The sequence below is a fragment of the Littorina saxatilis genome, linkage group LG17 (genome assembly GCF_037325665.1).
Source record: "Littorina saxatilis isolate snail1 linkage group LG17, US_GU_Lsax_2.0, whole genome shotgun sequence".
Lineage (NCBI taxonomy): Eukaryota > Metazoa > Mollusca > Gastropoda > Littorinimorpha > Littorinidae > Littorina > Littorina saxatilis.
Window position 1 is genome coordinate 19,373,791 of NC_090261.1, and position 20,295 is coordinate 19,394,085.

Consider the following 20,295-nt stretch of genomic DNA (forward strand, 5'->3'; position numbering starts at 1 on the left):
TTTACGGTAACATAGGCCAAAAAAATAGGGTCGGTAGGTCGGTTTTTTTTTGGTTTTTTTTTTCTCCAAAAAACCATATTTTTACGTTATTTTGCAAAAAAAAACAGATTTTTTTTTTCCCAAAATGCCAAAAAAAAGTCTAGGGTCGCGCGAAAAAAATAGGGTCGGTCGGGTTACCGTAAACAGACCTATTTTTTTTTTGGCCTTATCAAGCTTTTAAAATCACCAAGTAACTTTTAAGAATAGTTTCAGTTACATGCGAACTCATTCTGCTGAACTGATTTTGAGAGCCAGTACCCAACAGCCTTTAAATGCACCTCTTTCCTTTTTTCATGTTCTTTTATGGTTTGCCGATTTTGTTAACATTTTTGCATTCATAATGAAGATTTTATGGTGACTGTACAGAAATGTACGTCCTCTAGTTTCTAACCTTCCAAAAATTGGGGCTGGGGGTCGGGGGAGAGAGAGAGAGAGAAAAAGAGAGAGAGAGAGAGAGAGAGAGAGAGAGAAAGAGAGAGACAGACAGACAGACAGACAGAGAGACAGACAGACAGACAGAGAGACAGACAGACAGACAGAGACAGAGAGGGAGAGAGAGAGAGATAGAGAGAGACAGAGAGGGAGACAGAGGGGAGAGAGGGAGACAGAGAGAGTCAGAGAGAGACAGAGAGAGACAACGTCGAAACTTTGTCAATCATTTCGGTTTTTTCACCTGCATTTTTAGTTTCGTAATATTCTATTCAATTAATGTTCGGTCAAACATAGAGGTTCACTAATTGTGTAAGACGAAAAGAGTATAACATAAATGCATATTGTTTCAAGGAATTTGCTGAGTTAAATGGATTTGCGAGTGCGAAACTTTCCCTCCCAAAAAAAGACGCGTTACTAACCGACAGTGTTCTCCGGTGATGGCCACGGTCGACTTTGTGTATCCCAAATTTGGTTTTCAACTTTGATGAACACTTTCAGGACTAAAATATTCATCGTAATCAACTCGAAGGTAAGTTGTTTTCAGTTGTTCCACGTGAGACGTTATCACTTATTGTACTCCATGTACACATGCACAGATTACTTGATTGTCGAGACCATGATTGGAAACGGACCGGCCAAAGATGGCGGGTCTTTCCAATAGTCACAATGTCAGCCCTAACTCAGTCCAAGGGATACACATTCTTTTAGACTCAACTTTTGAGTCAGTATAGCGAAACAATGGGTCACAAGCAGTGGAACACAAAGGAAAAACACGTTTCACATAGACGGACGCAACCTTTAGAAAGCTGTTTAATCAGACTAGCTCAGTGCATGAGACTGAAAGCGGGGGCGGCCATTGATATCTCAAGTACTTAATTGGGCATTTTACGATCTTGAGGGAGGACGATGTATCCAGACAAGCTGCTTCAAGTTCAAGTGAATCTGCCCAGCGGACAGTGGTATGAGGAGAATTCAGAACTTGACACATTGGCTCATTACATACTTGACTGTCTTTTGTCGACCTGTTCTGTTACTCACTCAAGTAGGCAGCCGAGATTCCCTGCCGGTGTCACGATTTCAATCTTTCGCCTGTGCACATATTTCCCCCTCGACATATACTCAAGACTGAAATGTTGTTTCCTGGTAAAATTAAGAAGTGAACTTATTTAAGGACGAAAAGCATGTCAGTTTCTTGCATGTGAAGAAAATTGGTGGTACAATTTAATAGATTTCAACCCCAAAATCTAATTCTTCAAAAACGTGTACTGAGTGGTTACGTCCCTTGAGTAAGAAGGAAACATTTTAGGATGAATCAAATTTCTAAGTTAAATAAAACAAATTGGTTGGACAAATTTGGCCCCATGAATGTAAGGTACACAAGGTCGCTCATCAGTACTATCGTAGGGTGTTTTTTTGTTCAGTGTAGAGTTTATACTAGTTCAACGAGGCCGAGAAGCGAAATATCAACACGGCGAAAGATGAAAACGTCACACCGGGGGAGAGAGCGAGACAAAGAGGAGCTATCGGGTGGAGAATGGGGAGGTGATTCGGGGAGGGGGGTGGATTAAAGATGAACGTATCAAATTGTTATTTGTAAGGAGGAGAGAGTGAGACAAAGAGGAGCTATCGGGTGGAGAATCTTCTTCTTCTCGATCGCTCAGACAGGGCGCATATCCTACTTTTCACGGCCTATTATTCCAAGTCACACAGGTATTTTGGTGGACATTTTTATCTATGCCAATACAATTTTGCCAGGAAAGACCCTTTTGTCAATCGTGGGATCTTTAACGTGCACACCCCATTCAAGTAATGACACACTCGGACTGTGTGTGTGTGTGTGTGTGTGTGTGTGTGTGTGTGTGTGTGTGTAGGTGTGTAGGTGTGTGTGTGTGGATGGGTGTGTGTGCTACCTGACGGATTTTGATGAACATTGGTTTACATATTCTTGAGAGCATTCGCTTGTGTGGCTGTTCTCCGATATTTGATAGCGTTATTTGATGTCATATTTTCCCGTTTGTAAAAGTTGAGCCCGCACTGTCAGAGAGAAGAACACATGAATATAATATGTAGAAATCGCAAACCCGGCCAGAAGGCAGACACGGACAAAATGTAGGATGCTGATACATGTAAAATATGTGTCTGATGCGAGTATAGGCTTACTACATGTATGTTTACAAAAATCGTGAATAATATCTAGCCGAGATGAATCGCAACCTTTGTACCTCTCCCTTTATTTAAGATTTTTTCCCATTCCTCTTCGTGTTAGTTGGACGGTATTCTTTCTTTTTCTTTTTTCTTCCAGCCACAACACAGATAGCGTAATAGCGGCTGTTTTATTCATTCTTCTGTCTCGTTCCCTCATATTCGCATGTGATATTATGTCCCTCCTTATGAGATTACACTCCCCAAACGATGTTGCTAGACCTTTGTTAAGGAGAGAAGAGGCGAGGAAAACTGGTATGAAGTACAAGTCAAAAATCGCACCTTGATCTTACCTGACTCATTTTCGGCACTTGGCAGTCTTTTGTCGGGCTTTTGTCGATCGTTTGTTCACTTGGATAATAAAATTACGGACATGCTCCCTCTCCCCCCCCCCTCCTCTAAACTTTGCCAAAATGGGTCCTCTTGAGACATCTCGCGTATTAGAACAAAAGAAAACCGAACGGGCAAATCATATGGACAACACATGTTGGATTTCTTCTTAGGGTACGCTCACCAGTACAAAACAAATGCAGCCAATGTTTTCTCGAAAAGTTGTGTTTGTGTGTGTGTGCGCGTGCGCAGGTTTTTTAATGTACTGTTTCGTTGAGAGGATCGTGGGTAGTGTTTTTCCTCTTCATTTTAAAATGTTCATTACAGACATATAAAACAAAATAAAGAAAAAGAGAGAAACACAGCAAAAAACAAGTCGCGTAAGGCGAAAATACAACATTTAGTCAAGCTGTCGAACTCACAGAATGTCCATAGAGGGGGAATCGAGACGAGGGTCGTGATGTGTGTGTGTGTGTGTGTGTGTCTGTGTCTGTGTGTCTGTGTGTGTGTGTGTGTGTGTAGAGCGATTCAGACTAAACTGCTGGACCGATCTTTATGAAATTTTACATGAGAGTTCCTGGGAATGATATCCCCGGACATTTTTTTTCCTTTTTTCAATTAATACCTTTGATGACGTTATATCCGGCTTTTTGTAAAAGTTGAGGCGGCACTGTCACACCCTCATTTTCAATCAAATTGATTGAAATTTTGGCCACGCAATCTTCGACAAAGGCCGGACTTCGGTATTGCATTTCAGCTTGGTGGTTTAAAAACTAATGAGTGAGTTTGGTCGTTAAAAATCGGAAACTTGTAATTAAAATTATTTTTTTATCAAACGTTCCAAAAACAATTCCATCTTATTCTGCGTCATTATCTGATTCAAAAAACATATAAATATGTTATATTTGGATTAAAAACAAGCTCTGAAAATTAAAAATATTAAAATTATTATTAAAATCAAATTTCCGAAATGGATTTAAAAACAATTTCGTCTTATTCCTTGTCGGTTCCTGATTCAAAAAAACATATAGATATGATATGTTTGGATTAAAAACACGCTCACAAAGTTAAAACGAAAAATATAATATATGTATTCTTAAACGGATTTTTGTTTTGATGTACATTTTTCATTCAATTTTCTTTTCATGTTTGCTTGCTCTTCATTTAAACTGTACAATAGCCGCCATTTATATGTATTTTTCTAGAAAACTGTAAACACCACTATAAGCATTATGCTTGTGTTGTTTACTCTATATGCGTTTTTTATTTGTAAATAATGCACAAACGTTGAATAAAACAGTTTAAACCAAACGAAGAGAGGTACAGAAAAGCGTGCTATGCAGCACAGCGAAAGCACTATTTTTCAATCAAATTGATTGAAATTTTGGCAAAGCAATTTTCGACAAAGGCCGGACTTTGGTATTGCATTTCAGCTTGATGGCTTAAAAACTAATTAATGACTTTGGTCATTAAAAATCGGAAACTTGTAAGTAAAATTATTTTTTTATCAAACGATCCAAAAACATTTTCATCTTATTTTTCGTCATTTTCTGATTCAAAAAACGTATGTAACATATCTATGTTATATTTGGATTACAAACAAGCTCTAAACATTAAAAATATAAAAATTATGATTAAAATTAATTTTCCGAAATCGATCTAAAAACAATTTCATCGTATTCCCTGTCGATTCCTGATTCCAAAAACATATATATATATACATGTAGATATGATATGTTTGGATTAAAAACACGCTCAGAAAGTTAAAACGAAGAGAGGTACAGAAAAGCGTGCTATGCAACAGAGCGCAACCACTTCCGCGCTAAACAGGGTCGTTAATTTCACCGCCCTTTCTACGAGCGGCGGACTACGGTCATTGGGAAAAAATGCAGTGCGTTCAGTTTCATTCTGTGAGCTCCACAGCTTGACTAAATGTAGTAATTTCGCCTTACGCGACTTGATCTTTTTCCCCACACACTTTGGACACGTGCGAGTACCAGCAATAGAAAATTAACAAAACACCTTCCTCCCCCTCTTAGGTGAAATGAAAGCGGACGTTTTCAGCGTGCATTCCCTTGAATTGACTGAATGGTTAATCATGCTTCCGTGATCTTGGGAGTTGTGGGTTTTTTCTGTGACATTCACAAACATAAAAATGACAGAGTCCGACTAAAGGCTTACTGGAATTTACTGTTGAGTAATATGTGTGTCCTCTTAGGACCATGCCAGTGCATGGGGGATATCTTGGATACAGGGCGGACAGGCTTGCAAGCAATATATAACTCTGACTGTTGACCGTCGTTGTAATTTCCCACTTTGTAGTTGTCAAGGTATTTTAACATGTGGGCTTTATATTTTATAAGCTTGAAAAAGAGCATTGTTAGTAATAACGCGCGCTATTTTTAGTTAAAAAACGGATCAACTTGGAATGTGCACCCGACATTCCAATTTGTTTTCTCCTTTCTAATAATGGGTGAATTTGTTTTATTATAACTGAATTGCTTACAACCGAAATACCTACATGCCGAAATAACTGAAATAAAAAAAATAAACAAAGACGAATAGGGAAATGATACATAAATAAGTTCATAAATGAATGAGTTAATAATTAAATGCGTTATGGCGAAATTTAGATAACAAATTAGGAACTTTAACATTAATTTCAAATTAACTAACCAAAAAACAAAATCAATAGGTAAAGTGTTGTATGGGGACATGTAACAAAATGAGGAACTTGAAAACCACCATGTAGGTGTCCGACATTTACTGGTGTCTTGTTTGCAATGATTTCAATTTGGTTCCAACATTTTGTTGTCGTCGTCGTCGCTCTTGCTGTCTTTGTTGTAGTTGTTGTTATTTGGGGGTTAAACGGGAAAAGGGGCAGAAATATGTAATTGGACTATTGAACGATCGTTTTCACACTAGGTGTCGGACTTCAAGTACAACGCGGGGTAAAAGTACTTAATGGAAATCCATGAGCTATGAGTTTAGATAATCGTTATTTTGAGCAATTTCCATGTCTGAACATCCCACGGATATCCGCGTGCCACCCATCATTTCCTTTTACACGACAAAGTCGTGTCGTAACAATTCCCTTCCTCCCTCCCCCTACCCCTCCCTATACATTTGATAGTCCTCAACTTCGACCTACGGCGATAGGGGGATAATTTAGACAGCACTCTAAGTAGCTTTCCAGGTTACTGAAAGACTTTGATTTTGATCACAAGTTTTGGAAACTGTGAGCCCTTTTATCCTCAGGGTTGGTTGGTTGGTTGGTTTTTGGGGTTTAATGTCTCTTCAGCAGATGCTAGCTGCTATTCGAGACCGCTTTATCCTCAGGGAGACAGACTGTGTACAACGTGGGATTTAGAGCGGGTCAAAGTTGAATCAAACTTGCCACATTCATTTCTTGCCTCATGATTAGCATATGCATCGTTCACTGCTTACTGTTGTTGTTGTTTAGAAATCAGTGCGCGCGCGCGCAAGTTTGTATGTGTGTGTTCGTGCGTGAGTGTGTGAGTGTGAGTGTGTGTGTGTGTGGTGTCGGTGTGTGTGTGTGGTGTCAGTGTGTGTGTGGTGTGCCAGTGTGTTTGTTTGAGTTCGTGCCTCTGTGTGTGTGTGTTTGTGTATGTGTGTGTGTGTGTGTACGTGTGTGTGTGTTATAGTGTCAGTTATTCTTTCTTTTGCCCCGAATCCTTGCTTTCCAGAAACCTGTGATGTCATTCTTCCTTGAAAATTTCTTCCAAAACTTGGTTGTCCAACTTTTGTCCGAGGCGAGAGATGAGGTCGGAACGGTGGTATGAGAAGAATTCAGAACTTGACACCTTGATGTCATCTGACTGATTGGCTAATTACACACTTGACTGTCTTTTGTCGACCTGGATCATAAAGTTGCCGACCATGTTGATTTACCCACCCCCTTATGAACGTGAGTCTACTTGAGACATCAGCGTAGCCAACACACACCAAACCCAAAGTCGGACCGTAACAAGTTTTCATTATTTTATGTCTGCCACCCCACTCCCTCCCCCTTTTAACCCCCTCCGCCCCCACCGCTTACCCCTTCTCAGTTCACAGTTAATTGTCTGCAGCCTCAACCCCCCGTGGGTAATAAATCACTCGACTATCGTCGCCTGCTTCTGATGACCGCTCTAAATAATTTGTCAGATAGCAGTGTGCAAAAGACACCGTTGAGTGTACATGTATTACCTTTCCTATATGCTTAGGACACGTGCCTTTTCAAGTCATTGTCAATTACAAAATGTAGGTCTTACAACACAGCCACTGATTTTCAGGTGACGGTATCAATGCCGGGTCCCTGCTCTGCGACAAAAAAAAGTGTTTGCATTAATCGGAAGAAACATACTGCATAAGCGTAATTTATGCAGAGGTATGATGTTCTTAAGTTGTGAGATTTTTTAATGATTACGATGCCTTCAGTGCTTACTAAATTCTTTGATTAGATTGATTTTTTTAATGAAGTTAGAATTCTGCTGCTCTGATTAGTGAAATATTCAAAAATGCTATCATGCTATTTTGGCACCGTCATGGCTTTGTAGACTTATAATATATCTGCGTAATTGATTTCAACTCTTAGAAATCAAAAGTATAACAAATTGTATTGTGTCTCCTCTTGTCGTTAAATAATCACAACTGTAAAACAAATTTGCTTTGATAAAGCTCCCGTTTTTCTCTCAGAATTTTGCTCATTTTTGTTTTGTTTACATGCCCCAGACACAAAAACTACAAAACGATTCATAAAAATTCCGTTCCATGCATTCCGTCTCCTCTCAATCTAAGATCCCCCTCCCCCCCCCCCCCCCCCCCACAGATCCTCCCCCCACAGTTTGTACAGGAGCGGGGCATTTAGGAGCCTTTGCAATTTTATGACCCGTCTGAAAGAAGTGATTGACTGGACACTGTCAAGTGCTCTTAAAGAAGCGATCAGATACGTGAGAATCACAGTGTGAAATTTGACAAGAGGTTGACGGAAGTCTGGCAACCAGATGTTAAAGGGAAAAAAATACTCACTGAAAAAGTGAGATCGCACGTGTCGGACAGATGAAGGTTGGAAAAAAAGGAACCTTCTAGGCATGGATAACACTGGAAATATAACGTGGAAAACTTGTAATTATAGGTGCTGGACTTTCAAATTCAACTTGATCGCACATGTCGCCCTTAATTGTCTCTCTCACTGCTTTCTTATTACCCTTGCAAGTTGAAACCATGCACCCATCCCTCTCTTGCTTGATGGCAACTTTAAAGTTCTCCTTTTTCCCAACCGTTTTTTCCCAGCATATAACCACTTCATGTCCCTAATTGGCACTAGTTTCTGTGAGGACGTTAAGCTTAGGTTAACCAACCAACAAAACCGTTTTGATACTACCCATGTATCATGTATGTTTCTGAACATTTTGTTTTTATTTGGTATTGCTTCATTTTGCTTTTTTTCATTTACAATGTATAATCTGTGGAAAAAAAAGGCCAAAACCAAATAACTTTTAGTTTCCGATGACAAGGTGTAGTGTATTTAACAAACAAAGTTTGATTGTAATGATTGCTTCCATTTTCTGTGCACCTCCCACCTCTACAACATGCATACACTTGATAGTCTTCAACTTCGACCTACGGCGATCGGTGGATAATTGAGACAGTACTAGCTCCGAGGAGCTTTCCAGGTTACCGAAAGACTTTGATTTTGATAACAATGTTGAAAAGGCTGTGAGCCCTTTTATCCTCAAGGAGAGAGACGGACACCGGCCCCTATAATGGGCTTTAATTGGAGCGTGTCAAAGTTCATTGCATCCTGATAACAGTTCGCCCAGTGCTGGAGTATGGGGCAAGTGCTTGGGCAACCGCAGCCAAGACGCACACCAACAAACTGGACCGGGTCCAAAACTTTGGCCTCAGGATAATCCTTGGGGCCATGAAATCTACTCCTATTGCCGCAATGGAAAAGACAGTTGGAGTTGAACCCCTTGAGAGCCGACAGCGAAGCAAGCTTCTTGCACATGCCGAAAAGATGAAGAGGCTACCAGACCACCCCCTGCATGACAAACTAAAAAGCCTGACAAAGAACAGGCTAAAACGGAAAAGCTTGAACCATCTTGTCAAGGAAGAGCAACGCATGCAGGCTGACATCTTGACGGCAAACATCGAACTGTGCGAGAAACTTGATCCAACCAACTGGCCCCCAAAAACCCTTAAAGCTGAAGTCAGAACCACCATCCCTGGCATTACTGTGAAGGGAGACCAGAGTGACGCTGTGCTGAAAGCTCTGACAATGGAAGAGATCGACAAGCGCTACCCTGCAGCTAGATGGACACACATCTTTACCGACGGATCAGCTGAAGACGCCACAAGAAACGGAGGATGTGGCGTATTCATCAAGAAACCAGGCCTGCCCCCAGTCTCGGTCTCAGCATCCGGAGGGAGATTGTGCTCCAACTACAAGGCTGAAGTTCTGGCACTCCACAAAGCCACAGAGACAGTCCTGCAGTGGGAAACCCGTCCCAAGAAAGCTGTCTTTCTTTCAGACTCTTTGTCAGCACTCCAGGCCTTGTGTTCGGGCAATCCAGACTCGACCATGGAACACCTGATGCAAAACATCAACACACTGGCCCAAACCACAGCGGTTGTCCTGCAGTGGATCCCTGCACACACGGGGATTGTGGGCAACGAAGTGGCGGATCGGCTGGCAAAGGAGGGCAGCAAAACTGAGCAGCAACCCTCTAATCTCACTTACAGTGAAGCCAGGACCCTAATCCGAAACAGGCAAAAATCCACCTTCAAAAAGAAAAACAATGGATATAATCCACACGAAGATGCCCTCCATCAGCTCACTCGTCACGAGCAGACCATTGTCTTCCGCCTCCGGACAGGCCACTGTGGACTAAACAGCCACCTAAAAAGGATCGGCATCAGACAGTCGGCCCTGTGCCATTGTGGAAAGGCGGACCAGACACCGGACCACTTCCTGCAGACCTGCCAACTCCACTGCAGTGAGAGGAAACATGTCTGGCCCACAGGGACATCGCTGCACACCAAGCTATGGGGCAGCACTCAGGACCTGGAAATGACAGCCCACTTCGTCAACATCACGGGCCAAAGAATCTAGACACAGCCATCGTCGAACGCTGAAGAAGAAGAAAATTGCATCCTGATCAGCATATGAAACGTTTATCGCTTATTGTAGTTGTGTATAACTCATAGTAGTGGGAATAAGGTGACGCGCTAGTGTGAGTTTGTGTGATTCGTGTGATGTGTGAAGGAAGGAAGGGATGATAGAAAGAAGGAAGGAAAGAAGGAAGGAAGGAAGGGAGGGAGGAAGGAAGGAAGGAAAGAAGGAAGGAAGGAAGGAAGGGAGGGAAGAAGCAAGGAAGGAAGGAATGAAAGAAGAAAGGAAGGAAGGAAAGAAGGAAGGAAGGGAGGAAGGAAGGAAGGAAGGAAGGAAGGGAGGAAGGAAGGGAGGATAGAAAGAAGTATATAGCAGTAACGGATGTTATTTGTGTTTGGACAATTACAAACATTTAATTCTTGTACACAGATTAAAGACAGTTTCACTTCCAGGTCAAATGTCTTAATGATGCAAATACAAATAAAATACCCTCAAACTGTTCTGAAACGATCAATTTTCGTTTGAAATACTTCATTTCTTATGTAAGGAATACACACTGGCACACAGTCTTTTGTTGTCTTGGCTTGCGGCCTAAATCTGACACAACAAGGCTCGAAGAAGGGACACAATGCTTTATTTCATATATTAAAAAGAAATACATGTAGTGTCAACACTCAGTTGGCAGTAGGCCAGAGACATAGTAGGCAGTGGAAAGTTACTAAAAAGTGACCTAAGTTGAAAAGATGTGTATTTCTACTTCAGACATTATATATGGAGGCTCTGGTGTCACTAATATCAATGTGCTGTCTTTGCTTTGTTTAGCGACCAGCATCAAAGAGGCGCATCGAGGACTGCCTGGGAGAAGAGGACCACCAGGACAAAGAATGAAATCGATTGAATATGCTGTGCTGTTGCCCTGCTAAGCTGCGTGCATTTTTAATTTCTCCGCAACATAATATGCATGTTTTTGTTATGAAATAAAATTGTTGATCGTATCTTGAGTTTATGGTGTTACATGTAATAGTCCTTATGATCTGTGACTGAGTGTGAAAGTTGGTGTGTGTGCGTGGATACATTTACCAAAACCTACATTCACTCTCAACGTTGCATTCACGTCGAAATCAAACCAAACCACAACCAAAAATTCACGTTGTGTCGACGTGTATTTCACGTCAATTTTATCAGGAAAAATGCACCAAAACACAACTTTTACGTTGTGTCAACGTAGAATTCACGTAATTTTTTAGCTAAATTTTGACCTAAAATTTACGTTCCATTCACGTGGACATTACGTAAAAATGCAACGCAATTTCAACCAAACCACAACCACAACCAAAAATTCACGTTGTGACAACGTAAAATTCACGTAATGTTTTTACGAACAATCCACCTCCACCAATAATTCACGTTGCATTCACGTTGGTGTCACGTAAAATGCAACGTTGTTTTCCAACGTTATTCCCACGTGATTTCGTCCATACAAATCTACGTAAAAAAACGTTGAAACGCAACGTAAACCCAACGTAACCCAACGTGAATATAACGTGAATACAACGTAAAATTGTTTGCTGGGAATATAGTCAATGTTTGTAAAGATTTTAGTCAAGCAGTATGTAAGAAATGTTAAGTCCTTTGTACTGGAAACTTGCATTCTCCCAGTAAGGTAATATATTGTACTACGTTGCAAGCCCCTGGAGCAATTTTTTGATTAGTGCTTTTGTGAACAAGAAACAATTAACAAGTGGCTCTATCCCATCTCCCCCCCCTTTCCCCGTCGCGATATAACCTTCGTGGTTGAAAACGACGTTAAACACCAAATAAAGAAAGAAAGACGCCATGTCGATCTCCACTGCTCTTCTGTCCAATTAAGACTGTCTATTCTGACTGAGTTGAACGGTGTATGTTGGTCACGTGAGTTACTGCTTTCTCGATGATTGGTTTGTGATGTTTACTCAGCCCACCCAACCATCACACCTCTCAGCGGTTTAGTGCCTTTGCTTACGCGAGACGGTTATAACTGGTTATAACCGGTTTGTCAGTGATGCGTTACGCTGACTGAGAGTCTTGGCTTTGTCTGACAAAGTCGTTACACAAGCTGTTAGGTCGGTCCTTAGACGTTAGAGCGGGGTGGTCGCTACACTGGTGACAACTATATAAGGAAACACATCGGTTAAAAAAAAAGAGGTCGTTGTGGCGGGGTAGTCGTTAGAGAGGGGGGTCTTTGTGAGGGGTTCCACTGTAATTTAATCAAAAATTTTAGTAATAAATTTTCATTTGATTAATATACTTACCCAACTCACATCGTTTATTCCCTCCCGCCTCCCCGCTGTTGGGGGTATATATTTCTAAAAAAGAAGTGAGTTGGGCTTCGGTTAGAATGAAAACATGGCGGCATATGCGCACGCATACGGAAGACAGACTCAGTATTGGTCTGGCCTTGATACCAGTATGGGTATTGGTCACTCTTTTTTAGAGTTGTTTCCCTTGTTACCAAGGGGACGCGTACAGCGTTACCAGCACTGAACTAGGGTTAATTGCTATATGTGAGTTGGGTAAGTATATTAATCAAATGAAAATTTATCACTAAAATTTTTGATTCGTGGCCGACCACGGAAGTTAAGCAACTTTGAGCTCGGTTAGTACTAGGATGGGTGACCGCTTGGGAACACCGAGCGCAGCGATTTCTGATCCGCAATTTAACCAGCCGGTTATGTACTGCGTGCAAAACATACACGGCGCCCGCAAGGGAACCACAGTTAATAGCAGGGCACCTGTTAGCACAACTATCGTGGGCGGTTACTTTACAAGTATTACTGAACGCCGTCGATTTTGTACTGTGTACAAACATACGCAGCGCCCGCAAGAGAACCACAGTAATAGCGGTGCTCCTGTTGGCGCGATCACCACAGGCGGTCCCATTAAGAGGTTTTACTGAACGCCGCAGTTTCTCAGCGCACTCGGGAAGAAGATATCTTTCTGGACGTGGCAGCATGGCTATCGTATAGTTTATTCGGGCTGCATTTTCGGGCTCGCAGGTTGTCCGATTAGCGAATCTCGTTCCATCTCATATGAGAGGATGCATATTCATCGAAACTGGAGGTTATTTCCTTAGGTTTCGGTTTTAAGACATTTTCTACGATTCTTCGGTGTAGATGTCTACAAAATTCCGGAATTAGGCTCGACATTTTTTCCTGCCTCTAGCCAGCGAACATGAGACACGTCTTCTTGTCTCTGGTTCATTACGAACTATTTAGTAGCTACCTCATGGAGACTAATTGGTACTGGCTTACTCAAGCTCAACCCCCCCCCCCCCCCCCCCCCCCCCCCGTCGCGATATAACCTTCGTGGTTGAAAATGACGTTAAACACCAAATTAAGATAGAAAGAAAGCTCAACCCCATCAGTGCTCCACTCCCCGGAGGGTTACACTCCTGGTCGGCTGGAACTCCCTTCGTTCGATCCAAAAGGTAGACGCACAGGTGTTTGTTCGTTGTTCACACCGATACTAGCTTCACTACTCTCGTTTTCTATTGAAGACAAGGTTCGTCTTCTTCTTTTGAACTTTCACAGCTCTCTTTTTAGAGTTATGACTGTCTTCCTGGATTCGCTGATTGAAAGAAGTTTTCACTTCTTTCGTCCGTCAGGAGGAAGACAGAGTCAGCGAGGTTGACGCTCTTTCCGGTCGTCCAGAAGACGTAACCCACGAAGCTTACGGTCAATTTCACTCAGGTTTAGACCAGACCAACACCCACCGGTCACCAGAGTGCAACCGCTCAGTCGTTTTTTTAGCCAGGCGACTCAGACTTGGTCAACGGTCCCTTCAGGGCCTTAGGCCACCACCTGTCTCGCATGCAACCGCTAAATTCAACAATTTTGCTCTTTATATCCTTTAACATGAAAACGGGACAAGGATATTTATCGAAATTGACCCTATCTAGGTGTTTTTTTTACTATCATTAGGCAAATCTATGAGTGGTGAGAAACAAAAGGGGGGTGGGGAGAGGGGGCAGTCAGCCCTTCCTCCAGCACCTGCAAGAGTGCACAATTCTAGAACTTGGGCATCGCCTCTAGCAGTCCACAGTTCAGGAGGACTCTACGATGTTCTACGAACAGCTTTTTGGAAGTCAGACGACGTTTCATCAAATTTGAGAAACGTCGCCGGAACTAGACGGGACATCTCCCGTTCTATGCCCGCCTTGTGGCAGCAGGAGCGGGTCAAGTCCGCTTCAGAGTATATCAATAGGTTCCCACCGCCTTGTTGAAGCTATCTGCTTATATGTGATTCGGAGTAAGAATATGTAATTTAATCGAAAATGTTAATAATAAATTTTCATTTGATTAATATACTTACCGAATCACATAGTTAATTCTCTCCCACCAGCCCCGCAATATAGTTTCTATGTATTCTATAAAGTCGTATGACTAGACCACGTGCCGTGGAGCGGAAGTGACGTCACACACACCAGAGGGGAGATAACCCCCATGGACTAGCGCACACTTACCAATGCACTATTGCAGCACTTTTTTGTGGGGTTGCTTCCCTTAAAGTTTTGACGGGTAGCGTATTTCAGACCTGTAGCATCTCGGACTGTGTCAATGCTTATATGTGATTCGGGTAAGTATATTAATCGATTTTTCTGTAGCAAAATTGACTTAGCCCTGTTGCTCAAAATGTGATGTTGGTTACATTATGGCCCACTACTGTTGTACACGAATCAGTTTCTCTTTTGGAAACTACAGTATTTACCCATTTTCCTAATGATGAACTCACTGTGTGCAGACAATCTCCACCCACCCAAAAGCCCTGAAGGGAGTGCGCGGATCGGTTGGAGCCCCCATGCCCGGTGAGGTGGTGGACATTAAGGTGAAGGAGGGGGACACAGTGGAGAAGGGCCAGGCCATCCTGGTGCTCTCAGCCATGAAGATGGAGATGGTGGTGGCCGCCCCCATGTCTGGCACTGTCAAGCTGCTGGCAGTCACACCAAAGATGAAGCTGGAGGGCGACGACTTGCTCATGGAGATTGAGTGAAGCGGAGGAATCTGCTTCTTGGAAGTCTGAAGCTTTTGGGAGTTTTGTCTTGCTAGTTGTTTTTTTTTATATTGCTCAGTGTGTGTAGTGGGAAAAGCTTTACATTGTGTGATGATGTAGTGCTGGTTGAACAACTTTTGAGGGTATTTTGTTTGTATCATGAATTGCAAAATAAATGGTCCGTGTTGGAGACTTGCTACTTTAATTGTTTCTGAATTGCTTCCGAGTTGAAAGATTCCTTGGACGTTCTCTTATGCCAATTATTGTATTGTAGGAACAGTGATTTTATTTACTGAAATGCCATACACCCCTCTGCTACCTTTGATCATTATTACAGTTCAGATGACTTCCTGACAAACATTGCGAAAGGTAGAACAGTATTTATGAAAGTATCACAACAGCATTTTTGACAGTAACTGAGACGTGCTTACAGAGGAGTATTTGAGTGGAAGCTATATAGTATTGAAGTCTAGATTTACCACAAAGGGATCAAAGGGTTGTTCCTTAACGTACACTGAGCCCAAAAAGTTAAGGATATTTTTTCAGTGGTATACCCCAGATGTTAAACAGCAGTTTTTGGGTCAGAAATTAACGTGTATTTTAAGATCTGTCTTTCTTCTGCTCAAAAATGCCTTTCAGGAATCTGAGCAATACTTGGGCATGACGTCTCATGTTCGTGACCATGCCTACCCTCAAAAATGGCGTTTTTTGACGGCATGATTCACCATCAACAGTCAAAACGGCGACTTAAACTGAACGATATTTTGCATTTTTTACACCAAAATGTTTATTTTGTGTCTTACCTAACAAGTCATACAAAGTTCGTTCAAATCCGTCGCGCAGTCAGGCTAATCTAGCGTGTAAAGGAAAGCGACCACTATCCTGAAAAACAGCAAAAAATCCAGGGTTTTTGTGGTGCTTTTGCTGGGTAGCTGCAGTTGATATGCAATACATATAAAACTACAAATAGCAGCCTCTCCAAATTACACAGAACGATGACAAAGACCCTCATCTGGATTCGCGCTAGTACTTGGAGCAAACAGAACCCGAGAATGGACGTTGTAACAGTTTTTCGTTAACAATTTGCAAACGTTCATAACGTCCTAGAAACAAATGTGACATGCACGCAGTTCTGTGTACTTTGCAAAGAATGGTGCCATTACATGTGTGCCAAGTTTCAGAAACATTCTTTCGTGGGCTCAAAAGATATAGCCTCATGACTTTGAAGAAATAAAAAGTAAAATCTCACTCCGCTCTGCTGTTCTATTTTTAGACGATGACATCTGCAAAACTCATATCAAGGTGGCTGAGTGATCAGGACACACACTTTCCACTATCGAGACAATGCTCTTAGAGACTCTTAAAAACCTGGCGATGTCCATCTCCACAGCTCCATTTCGTAGCATTCAAACTGTCTGATTCGTCACAGCAAATGCCAGATTGTGTCTCGCCGCTATCAAGACGACGATGAGAAAAACCCAGTGTTGCCTCCATCTGACGTCATATTTTTGGAATTATATGACGTCATGTCTGCATTCTTCTGTTATTTGATTCTTTGTATTAATTCTTTATTTCTTTCTTATACAGCACAGCTGTGTTCAAAACACGCGAAAAGTTCTTTTCTGCAACTTCTACCAAGCAAGGGATTCGCATCATCTGTGAAAGGCTATACGCATCCTATCGGAGAACGAGAATCAAAATTATAGAAAAAGTCCTAAAAAAAAGTTGCGCGAAAGACACCAGGGGCAGTATATTTCACCTCTTTTCAAACGATCATACCTTTTGAGCCCGTGAAAGAATGTTTTTGAAACTTGGCAGTCACATGTAATGGCACCATTCTTTGCAAAGTATACAAAGTTGCGTGCATGTTACATTTGTTTTTTAGACGTTACAAACGTTTCCAAATTTTTAACGGAAAACCGTAACAACGTCCATTCTTGGGTTCTGTTTGACCTAAGTTCTGGAACATATCCAGATGAGGGTTTTTGTCATCGCTCTTTGAAATTTGGAGAGGCTGCTATTTGTAGTTTTAGATTTATTGCATATCAACTGCGGCTACCCTGCAAAAACACCATAAAAACCCTGGATTTGTTGCTGTTTTTCAGGATTGTTGTCGCTTTCCTTTACACGTTGGATCAGCCTAACTGCGCGGCGGATTTGAACGAAATTTATATGACTTGTTAGGTAAGTAAAAAATGCAAAAATATTATGCAGTTAAAGTCACCGTTTCGACGGTTGAAGGTGAATCATGCCATCAAAAAACGCCATTTTTGACTCGCATGCGAAGCAAAAGTGAGTCTATGTACTCACCCGAGTCGTCCGTCCGTCCGTCCCGGCGTCCGTCCGTCCGGAAAACTTTAACGTTGGATATTTCTTGGACACTATTAAGTCTATCAACACCTGATGTGGCCTGATGGTGTATGGTTACAAGATCTCAAAAAACATGTGCGGCAACTTGACCTCACTTCAAGTTCAAGGTCACAGGGGCCAAAATTGTTGTCTTAAAAATGACCATTTTTCACATTTTTGCATTTTTTTCTGAAGTTATCGAGAATGGCAACCTTAGCTATGTATGCTATACAGGGCAATGTAAGCCCTATCTTTGGACACCAGTTTGGTTGACCTTGCTTCAAGGTCAAGGTCGCAAGGGTCCTTTAAAGTTGGATTGTATACATATTTTGAAGTGACCTTGACCCTGAACTATGGAAGATAACTGTTTCAAACTTAAAAATTATGTGGGGCACATGTTATGCTTTCATCATGAGACACATTTGGTCACATATGATCAAGGTCAAGGTCACTTTGACCCTTATGAAATGTGACCAAAATAAGGTAGTGAACCACTAAAGGTGACCATATCTCATGGTAGAAAGAGCCAATAAGCACCATTGTACTTCCTATGTCTTGAATTAACAGCTTTGTGTTGCATGACCTTGAGTTGACAGTTGACACATGTATTTTGGTAGGAAAAATGTGTAAAGCAGTTCTTAGTGTATGATGTCATTGCTAGGTTTAGTTATTTGACCTTGACCCTGAAGGTCAAGGTCATGTAAAGGTCAAGGTCAAGCATGTGAGTCGTATGGGCTTTGCCCTTCTTGTTTAGGGTAGGCGTGGTCACGGACATGTGACGTCATACCCAAATATTGCTCAGATTCAAGAAACACATTTTTAAAGCAGAAGAAAGACTGATCTTCAAATACACGTATATTTCTGACCCAAAAATTGCTGTTTAACATCTGGGGTATACCACTGAAAAAATATCCTTAACTTTTTGGGCTCAGTGTATAAGGGCAGGTGGGCCAGTGCACTACCTTTTTTTTATTTTGAATGTTTTATTGTGTCTGAATGTTATTTTATGAAAGAAATGAACAAATGATGACAAAGAATAGTCACTTTTTGTATTTTCGGTTGCCCCCCGCGGGTTAGGGGGAAGAATTTACCCGATGCTCCCCAGCATGTCGTAAGAGGCGACTAACGGATTCTGTTTCTCCTTTTACCCTTGTTAAGTGTTTCTTGTATAGAATATAGTCAATGTTTGTAAAGATTTTAGTCAAGCAGTACGTAAGAAATGTTAAGTATTTTGTACTGGAAACTTGCATTCTCCCAGTAAGGTCATATATTGTACTACGTTGCAAGCCCCTGGAGCAATTTTTTGATTAGTGCTTTTGTGAACAAGAAACAATTAACAAGTGGCTCTATCCCATCTCCCCCCTTTCCCCATCGCGATATAACCTTCGTGGTTGAAAACGACGTTAAACACCAAATAAAGAAAGAAAGAAATGTACAGTTATGCACCCTCACACAGTTGAAGGACAAGTTGGAAATCACTCAAGTTCTGATGCAGTTTTAAGGTTCACCTTTTGACAGTTAATGCTCTGAAAGATTGATAGTTTCTGCCAGGGTGTTTGTGTAGATAATTGAAACAAGATTCAAATGCTATATGTTACACTGCAATGTCTTGCTAGTTTTATGTGTGACTTATAAAACGCTGAATCCAGATGAATGCAATGTTGGGATCCATTTTAACCTCACCATCATCATTCATAATTGTTTTTCACATGTGAAGTAAATGTTGTTTGTCCAAGCGTGTTCATTGTATCATGGCATGTTTTTTTTTTTTAAAGTTGCATGATATGACAGGAACAACAAAAAGATGACATAGCACAGTTTGTGGTGAAGGACAGTTGAATTTGTTTCTCCTTCATTGGAAATAGTGGAGGATTGTGTGTCCCACATGTTTTGTAATAAACTAAGTAGGGTCCACAGTGTTTGAGCATGTTTCATTCGCTTCAAAACTGTTGTACAGGCAGGTTTCACGGTAATCAGACTCTTTGATGTGTGTAAACTTTGCCTTCAAATTACTTGCTTACTGTGTTGATTTTCATCATTTTTTCTGTTTGGCATGAGTAAGTATGGTATTTAAAATAAAAAATAAAAGCTAAAATGTTTGTGTTTCAGCAATTATTTGAGCGAGTTTTTCGAAGCGAACGTGTGAATCCTGACAGACACCATTTCCTTCTGGCACATGACCCCAATTTCAAAGTGTAATTCAAGCAGACACGAAAATAACACAAAACTTTTGATAATGGGGTTATTAATTCAATTAATACACAAGGTTAGTCTCTGAATAGATAAAATGGGAAAAAATATCAAATAGGAGCATAAAAGCGTTTCTGGAAAAATTTTCAATCGCCACCTGAGAAGCGTCTGTCGAAAAAAAAACCCCACGTGCTTTGTTTGAAAAGCAAAGCCCAATTTTACACATCGCGTGCTTTTGTCTTTGTTATTCTTGCTTGTCAACATCATTTTATTGATGTTCTTCACTGGAAAGCAGGTGTATCATCAACAGTATTACAAAATCGCAAAGAAAGAACATTTGTGTTGTGATCCGACCGGTGTCTGTAGACTGAATCACACGTTCGGCAAACTTCGTTTTTAACGGAAATAACCGAGCCTTTCACCGGAAATGACGTTTCAACCCCTTCAGATCGTCTGCATGAAAAAAGGAATGCGATACCGCCCAGTGAGTAAAACATTTCATCGTTTTTATTGCCTTTTGATCGAGTTTTGTTGCGTCTGTCAGCAACGTTCGTCAACCCAACGTTCGACACAGCGACGCACGCATACGGATTTGCAGCGTTTGTAAT

At 41.4% G+C, this 20,295-nt stretch overlaps 1 protein-coding gene and 1 long non-coding RNA gene across 6 annotated transcripts in view; both read left to right on the forward strand.

Moving 5' to 3' along the window:
* Positions 1 to 20,295, forward strand: part of LOC138952783 (pyruvate carboxylase, mitochondrial-like) — a 479,047-nt gene that overhangs the window by 456,715 nt on the left and 2,037 nt on the right. For 4 of the 5 annotated variants that reach the window (XM_070324518.1, XM_070324521.1, XM_070324520.1 and 1 more), the window contains one exon: positions 14,900 to 19,592. The exons of the other annotated variant lie outside the window; for it this stretch is intronic. In XM_070324518.1, coding sequence (XP_070180619.1) covers positions 14,900 to 15,148 — 249 coding nt within the window. In that variant the 3' untranslated portion in view covers positions 15,149 to 19,592. Of the gene's footprint in view, positions 1 to 14,899; positions 19,593 to 20,295 lie in introns of those variants that run through there. 5 annotated transcript variants of the gene reach the window in all.
* Positions 865 to 11,115, forward strand: LOC138952077 (uncharacterized). The gene is made up of 2 exons (XR_011451294.1): positions 865 to 1,000; positions 10,943 to 11,115. It is a non-coding gene; the product is annotated as an uncharacterized lncRNA (long non-coding RNA).